We start from the raw sequence: 13,016 nt of genomic DNA, 5'->3' as shown, positions 1-13,016 counted from the left end.
ATTCATCTTCTTCAGCTGGGAAATTAATTTATATTTAATACACAAATAATTGTCAATTATCTCTGGTAGAAAAACAAATGTTACACTGGTCCTAATGGGCACTGTAACAATTCCTTATTTTGGGGGGGGACTGCTTAAGGTCAAATCTGGGGTCCTCTGTGGTTTCCCCTAATTATTATAAATGTTCTTTGTTACATCAAAATATTTGGGGACCCCTGAATTTTTAAGGCTAGTTTTTCAGGTTGTAGCCATCATTCATTAAAAACACTCTATAAACTCTAATGCTTGCAATCAACAACTATCTTACTGAAACATTCTAAATTCAGAGCTATTTCACACTCAGTACCATAGATTGAGAGATAGAAGGACCTTACAGATCATCAAACCTCTTTCCTTTTATAGAGAAAAAAACTGAGACCATAAGAGGCAAAGAGTCTTCTTCAAAGCCTGACGCTATAACTCAAACTCCAATGGGTTTCCTTACTCCAAGTCTATCACTTTTTTTTTTTTGGTGAGGCAATTGGGGTTAAGTGACTTGTCCAGGGTCACACAGTTAGTAAGTGTCAAGTGTCTGAAGCTGGATTTGAACTCAGGTCCTCCTGAATCCAGGGCCGGTGCTTTATCCACTGCGCCACCTAGCTGCCCCCCCAAGTCTATCACTTTCCATGCTATCTCTTTCCTCCAACCACTCATTGCCTGGCTTCATATGTCTTTGGTACTTTCTGAATTCCATGATGTGGGGCTTAATAAATATTTGTTGAGTGAACTGAATGAACAAAGAGCCAATTTCTAGGCAAGGAACTAACTTGTCTGATACCTGTCTCCAGATCTGTCATGTCTTACATTTTATTGATTTTTTTTCTGCCCCCAAAGGTCTTGAGTAGGAAAGAAAATATTTGATTTTTTTTTTGAACAGTTGGAGAATTCCAATGACTCCAATTAGGGAGTTTGGTTTTTTAAAAAGAAAAAAAAAATGTTCCACAAAGTTCAAGTTCTTTCCTTAAAAGGGGAGCCCAAACATTGCCTTAAGTACACAGACAATCTGACTGATGCAAATTCTTTGTTATGGCCTATTATGTGCAGAATCCAAACTACTAATTGAATAAAATAATAATTATATGTGAAGGATAGCCAATAATCACAGTAAATTTTCATTTTCATAGACATTATGTACTTATAATAAGCCTGTTAATGGATGCCCTCATTACTTTAAATATGTAGCACGCAGAGTTTCTACAATATGAAGTTAGTTATACTTTTGTTTCTGAAATAAAAAATATGTTAATATATTTAAGTTCTTTGTTATTGACTCTATAACATTTGAGCATTTATACATTTTTTGAGTTGCATTCTTTTCAGCCCTTTGAAATATTAATGAAATGAAAATAAAGTTCAACTTGTAGTGTAATAACCAGGAAGGTTGACTGGGACTTTGCCTCAGGAGGCTAAAATTTAAAGATATAACAATTTATTGCATGGGACTTTTGGGGGAAAGATTGCTGAGTTCAGAATAAATATTAAATAAAAAATGTTTAAAGAATGCCTAAGTTCTACCAGCAACAGAAGAGTGAGGATGGTAACTAATTGTCCCTCATACTGAAATGAATTTGAATTCTTTCTTGTGTTACCTTCATATCAAGAATTATGAAGCTGATGACATAACATTTCCTGCTGCTAATCTTGAGTGCTAAAAATTATTTGCTATAACTTTGGTAGATTTATAGATATTTTTAAATAGTAAAGGTATTAGGACTCTTGGGAATACTATAAATTTGTCAGGAATCAAGGACTGTGTCTTTTTCTTTATGTAATGGATAGTTGGGACTTGGTGCCAGGAAGGCCTATGTTCAAATTCTGTTTCGGTTATTAACTACATGTATGACCCTAGGCAAGTCACTCATACTCTTTGAGGCCCAGTCTTATCAACAGCAAAACATGATCAATAATAACAGCCATCTCACAGGGTTGTTGAGAGGATTAAATGCCATACTATCTAGAAAACGTTTCACAAATCTTAAATGCTATCTAAATGTAATCTATGATATTAATGTCCAGTGTAGCTTTAATTTAAATTCTGTGATAATAGCTTGTATTTCTACAATACCTTAAAGTTTATCAAGTACTTTTCTTTCCTCCTTTTTTTTTTTTTTGGTGAGGTAATTGGGGTTAAGTGATTTGCCCAGGGTCACAGAGCTAGTGTCAAGTGTCTGAGGTCAGATTTGAACTCAGGTCCTCCTGAATCCAGGGCCGGTGCTTTATCCACTGTACCACCTAGCTGCCCCTCAGTTTCCTTATCTTTAAAATGGAAGTGGGAATCAAATAAGAAAAAAAAAAGACATGCTAAAGACTTTGTAATGCTAAGATACTATATACATTTAAACTGGTCTTTTTTTGATTTTGATTATTTGCTTGTCTTTTAGATTCATTGAATATTATAATGAGGAGGACCTCAGATGGCATCTAGTCCAACTTCATCATTTAACAGAACTAGGGCCCAGAGTGGAGAAATGACTCTCCTAAAGTCAGACAGTAACAGGGTTAGGTGGTAGGGTTGGTACTAAAATTTGAACTTGAATTTCCTACCACAAGTTAAGTGCTCTTGTCTTTTTACCACATTGCTTCTCTAGACATTAGTGCTAGGGTCATGCCTCCACTGTGCAATGCATTATGGGCAGTCATTAAATGCCCAAAGGCCCAAAGGTCCAAGAAGGATTTCTGTCTCAAGAGAAAAACTATGAAATACAAAATCCCATTTGGCTTTTAAATATCTTTGCAACTTGACCCCACCCTACCTTTCAATTTTTTTTTACCTTGCATTCCTCTCCATATAATCTATGATCCAGTGATTCTGGCCTTCTAACTGTTCTTTGCACTCAACACTTCATCCTCTGATTCCCATGCCTTTTCCCTGGGAATCCCCCATGTATGGAATGTTCTCTCTTCTAATCTCTGCTTTCTGGCTTCCCCAAACTCAGCTCCAATCTTACCTGATTTAGTAGACCTTTTTAATTCACTCCTTGCAGCCAGGTGGTGTAGTGATAGCGATGTGGGCTTGGAGTCAGGAAGACCTGGCATCAAATGTGACTTCAGATAATTACTAGCTATATGCCTCTGGGCAAGCAACTATCGGCCTCAGTCGCCTCAACTGAAAATATGCATAGTAATAGCACCTGCCTCCAGGATTGTGATAATATTTGTAAAGCCCTTAGAATGATACTTGGTGCATGGTAGCTGATTAATAAATGCTTGTTTTATTTCCTTAATTCCTCCTGTCATTCCTTCCATCCTTCCTGCCAGTTACTTCCCTCTGAGTAGTAGTAAACTCTCAATAAATTTATGTTGTTTTCATTGTTGTTATTACCATTACTATTTCTGTCATTGTTGATGGTGGTGATGATGATTTAGAAAGAAAGTCAGACTTTGGAAGGAGTTGGATTTTCTTACTGTATTTAGCTTCTGTGATATCAATTTCCCTTCTTAAAACTGCATTGTACACAGATAACATCAAAAATCCATCAGAAGAAAACAGTTTCTTAAACCAAAAATGACTTTCCTTGGATATTAACATTTTGTCCTTAATAGATCCAGACTCTGAATAATCCAGCCTTCTGCTTTGTCCTTTCTTCTTCCACAGCTTAACGTCATGAACAATGTCAGAAGCTCGGATGATGTCAAGCCCTTGCCAGGGCTTCAAGGGATGGGAACCATGAGCTATCCATCCACTAGCCCGGGCTCCCTTGCCAAACACATCTGTGCCATCTGTGGAGACAGATCCTCAGGTATAAACCTCGACCTGAATAATCTCCTAGCTGTTATTGAGTTGTAGTGGTTTGTGGGGGGATTCCTAGAAAATAGAGGAGCAGGAGGTGCTGTGCCACTGGTGGCCCAGTTGTTTTTCAGCTAACTAAAATGGGCTAGAGGGTCCTTCTGGAAATGGTGGGTTGTGAGTCCAGACCTTAAAATTGATGCCACTGGGTTTTAACCCTTTGGTTGCTTTTTAAAAACTCTCTTGATTTAGAAGTAATAACTCCATTGACCATCAAGAAATGAGTGAATTCTTCTTATTCTTAGTTATCTTTTCTAAACAAATTTGCAAGTCAAAATACTTTAGCTTCCAACTGGCAATCCTATAGACTTGGGAAAATAGCACTTTGGGCAATAAATAAGGGAAGGAGTCAACAGATCTCTGTTACCTCTGGAAATTGTACTTAGCATCCTTACCTCTTGGATATTGCTTGATCACCTTAGTGGAGGCCAATCCATCCTTTTGATCTTTTGGCAGGTTCATTTCACTGCTAAAGAATATAGACCACTACCATAAGGTACAAAATGGATCACTTAGGGAGGAGGAAGTAGTTCAAATTAAAAGTTCCTACTTTGTCATTGTTGCCTTGACAACTGTACCTAATCCATAAGATAATTTTTTATATTGCTCTTGCTTTGTAAATTCTCTAAATCTATGACTAGAATGAAACTGAATCCTCCAGAGAATTTCTATACTCTCTAGGAAATTTCTATGTATATTTATGCCATAGCCAAACTGTAATATGTTGCTGGGACCTGACCCAGGTAAGGCTTTTGTCACTGGTCAACTTGACCACCCCAAACTTCCCCCACTTCCTATTCCCCAACCAATAAATCTGTATTTTGGATTCTGTATACCCGATACTACTAATAATGGCTGGCCACAACTGCAGATTAAAAGTTCATAGAAGAGGGGTCAGCTAGGTGGCACAGTGGATAGAGCACCGGTCCTGGATTCAGGAGGACCTGAGTTCAAATCCGGCCTCAGACACTTGACACTTACTAGCTGTGTGACCCTGGGCAAGTCACTTAACCCCAATTGCCTCACCAAAAAAAAAAGTTCACAGAAGAGATCTATGAAGACATTAGGATAACTAACTAAAATTTGGGATAGGAATGCCCTAGTTGAGATATGGAATGCTTATAATTTCTAGAACCTAGAGAAATAGAAATGGTTCCTCTAAGACTTTTGTTTACCCAAGTCAGTATGCTAAGATTGAGATGGGGGGTAAGGGAGTGTCAGTCTATCTGAAATGAATAGTTAGGCATCCAAGTGGTACAGTGGAATATGCCCTAGATTTGGAATAAGAGCAACTGGATACTAATCCTGCTCCTACCACTTACTACCTGAGAGACCTTGGGCAATTAATTGCACTCTTCTGTGGCCTTAGTTTCTTTATCTGTGAAATGAGGGAATTGGATTAAATGAGTCCTCAGGTCCTTTCTAGCACAAAACCTATCATCCCATGGTAAGCTTTGAGTTTGATCACCTGAGTTAGTTAGTATTGGAAATAAGCCAGTATCAGATCTGACTGCATTTGGGACTTTGTTTAAAATTTATACATGCTTTCCCTTAAAAGTTAAGACCAGCAAGCTGAATGATAGCAGGTTTAGGTGGAGTTTGGTGAAGCATGGAAGTGAGACAGATATTACCCTCTAATTGCAAGGTGGTTGATAGTAGGATGGCTCTCTTTTAACACAACCCTACAATTGGAAATGTTTACTTACAAATAAATAAATGAAGAAGTAATGCTTTCTGAAAATACCGTACTCAAGTGGACCTAAGATCTTATTGACCTGGGGCGGAGGGGATTTTCCTCCAATGACAGAAGTCATCTATGCCTGCCCATTTCATGCAACAGTTGTCCATTTCCTACCATACGTTCATCACATTGGGTTATTTCACCTAGCAGTATGGTCCAATCATCCAATGATCACTGGACAAAGATCTCACATTCAGAGGACTGATTGTCAAGTTAAACTTGATAGATGGATTCTTAGCACCCATTGCTGCCTCTTCTGCCTTTCTGCCCCACTACTGAAAAAGCAGAAGGGGGTGAAACAGATCAAGGGCCATGTTGTATTTTTTCTTCGTCCCCTAGGTTGCCACAGACAAAGAATTCATCACCAAATACCTAGCTCCTAATGATGAGACACTGTGCTTATAGCTAGACTGATCCTCAGGAAGCCGACTTGGTCTGTGGTCCAGACTATTCTCAAAGCTTTTCTGATATGGTACAGCCTTAGGATCACTGGCATTCCAAGATGTGGCATTGGAGCTGGGCTCTGTGGAAATAGTGATTATTGAAATTTAATCACATATAGGCATATATAAATATTCTTTACAGAATGGTTGTCCACAATCTCCCTTTAAGTAATAAGATTTCCTAGTTCATTTAAAATATGATTCAGTTGAAAAGAATGAAATTTACACAAGTATTTTGGGCAGTAAACCTTATAATATAAGGTGCTCTTCTAATAGAGAACAGAAACCTTGCTTGACCTGTAAGGGATCCAATTAAGATTTTCAGAATGAAGTTAGTATTCTTACCTATCCCATATTCTGTATTTTTATTCCCTCATTAATGAAATTATTCTTTTCTAGACTTTAGTTTGGGGCTGTAGGAGTGGGACAGTTCTTTCAATCTGAGAAAGAACATTTAAAAAATAACTCTCATAGCCCACTTGAAAGCTCCCTTCTATGGTCATCACTCACTATGAAATGTCTTTTGAGGAATGGCTTCAAGGGCTCAATGAGTCTGTCCTCCCTTAGCTGGAATGCTCTTCCTATCAAAATATTCCTAACAAAAATATTCCGACCCAGTCACTGGGTTGGAATTTTTCACAATAGACTTTGAACTACAGAATGAGGACATTCTATATGAACTCTGCGGAGGTCATTCAGTCATGGCATGTGGGTACTCATGAACACCCCATGTCCCTTTAAGAGAAATAGTGCTGAGGCTAATAACATCACATTTTGCATTCCTAGAATTCACAAAATTCTCCCTAAGAAGATAAAATCACTCATTTATTATTCTTCTATGACCAGGAAATGAGTACAGTCAACTTACAGCTAATTGCATGTGGCTCATCCACTTGGCAGATAGCTCTGGTTAGTATTTATTCTTAGGATGGCTCATCCTTATCACTCCCCATGATACCAGGCCACCAACACTGGTTTGTCAGCAGGTGTGTGCTGAGAGGCTATAAGCTCATTTTAGTCTTAGTCTAAAAATCCAGGATTAGATGGCTAGATATATAGCAAATTAAGCCATATAGTACATTATTATTCTGAGCCAAACACAAATGCCTTATGAGTTATCTTCTGTTTTTTTTATTACCCAAGTTATCATTTTTGCCACATGATAACAACTCGGGAAATACTTGTTGATCCCCATCCACTCCCATAAATAATTGAGAATTGACCATATTGTATATTTGTTGAGGGGCACTGAAAACAAGCTTATTATAGGACTAGCCATGTGATGGAAGGATTATCCAGGATCAAGCAGAACAGCTTCCCTCAGACACATATGTCATATTTACAGATTGATCACGGTGCTGTGGCTTAAATATCTGACACTGGTCTATGTTACCCATGGGGAAGAATTATGGCATCACAGAATATAGGAGCAAAAACAATTAGCAGATTCGTGAACTGGGGATCTCCTTATACTTTTATAGTGAAACATAATCATTTGTTAATTTAATAAGGTGGTATTAACCAAAACCAGGTCCTCTAGTTTCTGTGAAATACAAGATAAGCATTTATTTAAAGACTTTCATTTCTGTATGTAATAAAGAGAGATTTTACTCAAAATATGATAAACTTTGACAATAAATACATACACAGGATCCTAATGGACAGATCTCCTTATTATTCTTTCCTGTGACCTACACAAACAAGGCTCATCAAAATCTTTTGCTTGGCATTATTTACTTTGTTTTCTGAGGTCAGCCTTATGTCTACCCTTCTTTGGCAATCACAATTCATTTCATGGTTCATGATTCAACTCTTATCACAATTCCTGACACATAGTAGGCTCTTGATAAATCTTGATTGATTGATCAATCATGTCCAGAGGAGGTCTCCAGCCATGCTAGAAGAAACCTGAGGGAGATATTTGAATGCAAATTCCTTGTTAATCTCTAAGCTTTTCCCTTTTTTTGATCAGGGAAGCACTATGGGGTATACAGCTGTGAAGGTTGTAAAGGATTCTTCAAGAGGACCATAAGGAAAGACCTCATCTACACATGTCGGGATAACAAGGACTGTCTCATTGATAAGCGCCAACGGAATCGCTGCCAATACTGCCGCTATCAGAAGTGCCTTGTCATGGGTATGAAGAGGGAAGGTAAGGACAGATTCTCTTACCAAGAACCTGAACTTACACTTATCTAGCATTCAGCACATATGAGCTATAGACCAGGGCCAGCAACACTACTGAAATCAACCAGTGGAATTAAGCAATACAACAAGGTATATCGGTAGTCACAGAGAGGAGGAAGAAGAAAGGAAATTGTAAGAAAAGGCAAGAATGTAGAAAGAACATTAGTAAATGATTATAATGTATAAAGCACATAGAAGAAACTAAAACTGTTCTTGCCCTCAGGGTGTTTACATGCTGCTGGTGGTGGGGTAGGTGGATACAACATGCACACTGTTAAGTAGATACAGGGTCATATGAGGAAAGAGAGAATGCTAACAACTGTCAAGATAGATAAAGCTTCAAAGAGGAAAAAATACCTTGCTGAATCATAGAGGAAGACAGGGATTCTGGTAAGGAAGATAAAACAGAGTTGAGAAGACATGTCATTCCAGGCAAGGGAGGTAGCAGGTTGGTGGGAGATGGAATTCCAAGGTCAGGGAACAGCTGATAGTTCATTTCAGATGAAATAAAAATTATGTGAAGAGGAATAATGTGAAATAATGTTGGAAAGGTAGAAAGAAGACAGAATGTGCAGGGCCTTAACAGGCTGAGGAATTTGTATTTTATACTAATGGTAATAGGGAACTACTGGAATTTATTGAGCAGAAGAATGACATGGCCAGAACTTCACTTAAGGAAAATCACTTTGGCAGCTTTCTGAAAGAACGATTGGTGTGGGGAGAGACTTGAGGCAAGCAGAGCAGTCAGAATGCTATTGCAGTAGTCTAGGCAATGAGTCAGAGCATGAATTAAAGCCGTGGGAATGGAGAGAAGGGAAGAGATAGGAGGGGTCACTGGGGGACAATGAGAGGAGTATTGTAGAAGTAGGATGGACAGGACTTGACAGATAATATAATATCTGGGGTGAGGGAAAGGGAAGTGTCTGAGCTGACTCCATGGTTTTAAACCTGGATGATTGGGAAAATGGTGATTTGACTTGTGGTGCTTTTGGTTTAACTGAATTACTGAATGCTGACAGGTCCAGCCACCATTACTGTGCAATAAAAAGAAATATCTTATATAGCTAGTTTCTGGGGAATCAGAGGGGAAATAACAGGAAAGAGCCCCCGCTTCTTTGAGAAACAAAGAAGAAAAAAATCTCCTTTATTGAACTCTTATAGACAAATTCAAGTATTCATATGGGGAATGAGATAAATGTGCATGTAGCAAGGCAAGAAATCTTATCTCTTTACTGCTCAGCCTATGCTTTTACTGTAAGGGACAGTCTGGTTTGTAGATGCTGAACATGGGAGACTGCCGGCTCCCTGAGGAAAGGGCTCATAAACTCAATATTGTACCTCTCTGAATGACTAGCACAGAACTCTGTACCTAGAGTGCTTGCAAACCAAACAAACAGTGCATGGCACACAGTAGGTGCATACTAAATGCTTATTGATCTGACCTAAAGAATTGGATTCAAATCCTGATTCTGACACATGCTAGTTCTGTAACCATGGATCACTGAACCTTTCCTAGCCTCAGTATTCTCATCTTTAAACTGGGGAAAATTATAGCCCCGACCTCATGGTGTTGTTGGGAACATTAAATGAGATAGATAGATAGATACACACACACATACACACATATGTGTATATACACATACATCTATGTGTATTTACATACATGTGAATATACATACATATGCATATATGTCTACACACATGCACATATATGCTAGGGAAAGTAGTAGCACAGTACATAGAGTGCTGAGCCTAAAGCCAGGAAGACCTAATGTCAACTCTAACCTCTGAAACTTACCAGCTATGTGACCCTGGGCAAGTCATTTCATCCTGTTTTCCTCAGTTTCCCCATCTGTAAAATGAGCTGGAGAAGGAAATGGCAAACCACTCCAGTATTTTTGCCAAGAACACCCCAAATGGGGTCACAAAGAGTCAGACATGACTGAAATGACTAAACAACAATACATAGACATATATATGTGTGTGTGTGTGTTTGCACTGCTTTGCAAATCTTAAAGTGTTATATTAATTGCATTTAATTATTATTATTATTTGCTACTAAGCATAAATGGGGGGGCAGCTAGGTGGCACAGTGGTTAGAGCACCAGCCCTGGAGTCAGGAGTACCTGAGTTCAAATCCGGCCTCAGACACTTAACACTTACTAGCTGTGTGACCCTGGGCAAGTCACTTAACCCCAGTTGCCTCACTTAAAAAAAAAAAAAAGAATAAATGGGGGCAGCTAGGTGGCACAGTGGATAGAGCACTGGCCCTGGATTCTGGAAGACCTGAGTTCAAATCTGACCTCAGATACTTAACACTTACTAGCTGTGTGACCCTGAGCAAGATACTTAACACCAATTGCCTCACCAAAAAAAAAAAAAAAAAAAGAATAAATGTAGGGGGCAGCTAGGTGGCACAGTGAATAAAGTGCTAGCCCTGGATTCAGGAGGACCTGAGTTCAAATCCGGCCTCAGATACTAGACACTTATTAGCTGTGGGACCCTGGGCAAGTCGCTTAACCCTTATTGCCTGGCAAAAAAACAAATAAACAAACAAAGAAATAAAGAAATTAGTAAATGAATGAATGAATAACTAAACAAACAAACAAATAAATAATAAATGTAGAATGAATTAAAAGTTCCTTAAGGCTTTGATGCAAAACAAACAAACAAAAAACAAACCCATAGATGAGACAAAGAAAAGAAGAGATGGCATTCTTAGCTTCTCCAGTATAAAACCCCCAACTCCTTAAATTCATCCTCATATGACTAACTTTCCATCTCATACATTATTTGGGTTAATCTTCTCTAACCTACTCCACAACATCTTTTTTTAAACTGTACAACCAGAAATAGACTCAATCAATCCTCCAATTTAAAGATCTGACAAAACCCACAAGTAGTAAAGTTTTTTATAAAGTGGGTAGTAGCCCATCATTTAACTTTTCTGGGCATAGTTTCCTGTCTTCAAGAACATCAATTCAAGAACAGCAGCAGAAGAAGGCATGAAAATTATGGTTCCTCCACGTATGAAGGATGCATACACGCTGGAGTGTTCATTTGGGCTAGTAAAGCATGAGTCATGAATGGTGATGGGAGCATCAATAAAATACTTTTGTAAATATTCAGAAGACAAAAGAATTTCAGAAGTGGACAAACTGGGCAAGTTTAATACTAATTACTGAAATGTATACTTTTTGCTTTTTATGTATTGAAATATTTCTCTTAAGTTCATAATGAAGAAAGAAACATTTATACATGTTTCATGATGTGGTAAAACCCATTCTAAGGTTTCCTTTCTCTGACATGCTCAGGTGCTGTGGACAAGCACATGTAAGTCTCATGTACTTCTCCCTCAAAACAGCCATTCCCAGGTCCTGGGGAAGGAGACTGAGCATGCCCAGGTTTGTTCTTTGATACTCTGGCCTGCCCTTTGAGTGAGTAAAGGTCAAGAGAAGTCCAAAAAGGGCCAAGAACTACCTTTTGATCTTCTTTATATGTCAGCTCAAAGGGGTAGCTTTTGCTTCAGGAATCCCAGTCAGCTAACTATCATAGTAAATCAATTCATTTTTAATTACCTTCTTAACACAACACTAAAGCACAATGTCAATACAGGGGTTGGGTGGGTGGGAAGGGAGGGAGAAGTAGGCAGAGATATGCTTAAATTGATCAGACATACCTGGCCCCCAGCCTGCGTTCCTTCTTACCTTCCTTCCTTAATTCCTTCCTTCCTTAATTCCTTCCTTCCTTCCTTCCTTCCTTCCTTCCTTCCTTCCTTCCTTCCTTCCTTCCTTCCTTCCTTCCTTCCTTCCTTCCTTCCTTCCTTCCTTCCTTCCTTCCTTCCTTCCTTTCTTTCTTGAAACAACAAACTCATTCAATATTTGCTTAACTTCTATATACGGTCACTAGTAAGAGGATAAGAAAGGAGAAAGAAGAAATAAGAGTGAGAGACCAAGCAATATACTTTGGTTAAGACAGAGGGGCATACACACACACACACACACACACACACACACACACACACACACACAGATATACATAAAACCCCTATACTCATAAAGAAATGCCAATATAGACAAAAGCAAATAGAAACACTTTCATAGAGAAACAGCCTCATCTTGTGGCCATTTAGGTTAGTGCTACCAAAGACTTCCAAAGGTATGGTTCTCCCTGCCTCCTTGCCGCCCCCCCCCCTCCCCTGGCCCCCAACAAGAATAGAATATCACCTTTATTGAAAAGAACATGGTGAAATGAAGTCAGGAGCAGATTGAGAGTTTTTTCATCTCCACAAAAGATTATTTTTCCCTTTCCATAAAATCATTTTTGTAACTTGAAAAAAAACAAACCATGTTTTGGCAAAGGAGTAAGGAGAGTAAGTCGAAAGTAGCTTTTTGGGGTAGTAGTAACTGAATTTGTGGCCAGTCAACAGCTTTGGAAGATGACATGATTAAATCTTGGGAACAGAATGGTGCCAACACTGACTTTTCACCATGCTCCCTTTAGGAGTACAAAACTGGCACACGTTTCCAGCCTTTTGTTGCTGTTGCTGTTGCTGTTGCTTTTGTTGTTGTTGATGATGGTGGTGGTCGTGGTGGTGATGACGAAGATGATGAATATGATGATGCTGGTGCCTCAAGGAAAGTGGGTCTCCTTTTGAAGAGGACCTGAGTGCTCTGTTGGATCTTCCATTTATTCCCTCCTGGGCAGATTTCAGATATTATTATGAGGGGAAAACTGAAAACAAAACTACTAAACTCCAAGATACAAACTTTGACCTCAGGCCATTTTCCCATCGTTCTAGGAAAGTAGGGAATTCCTC

The 13,016-nt window shown here is 38.7% G+C and overlaps 1 protein-coding gene across 2 annotated transcripts in view; it reads left to right on the top strand.

Annotated features, from left to right (window-relative positions):
- The window catches only part of RXRG (retinoid X receptor gamma), an 87,030-nt gene that overhangs the window by 49,597 nt on the left and 24,417 nt on the right, over window positions 1-13,016 (top strand). For both annotated transcript variants that reach the window (XM_043964267.1, XM_043964266.1), the window contains 2 exons: window positions 3,635-3,779; window positions 7,983-8,162. In XM_043964267.1, the coding sequence (XP_043820202.1) occupies window positions 3,644-3,779; window positions 7,983-8,162 (316 nt within the window). In that variant the 5' untranslated portion in view covers window positions 3,635-3,643. The remainder of the gene's footprint in view (window positions 1-3,634; window positions 3,780-7,982; window positions 8,163-13,016) is intronic.

Source organism: Dromiciops gliroides, chromosome 4, assembly GCF_019393635.1.
Source record: "Dromiciops gliroides isolate mDroGli1 chromosome 4, mDroGli1.pri, whole genome shotgun sequence".
Classification (NCBI taxonomy): Eukaryota; Metazoa; Chordata; class Mammalia; order Microbiotheria; family Microbiotheriidae; genus Dromiciops; species Dromiciops gliroides.
This window is presented reverse-complemented; position numbering and strand designations above follow the sequence as displayed.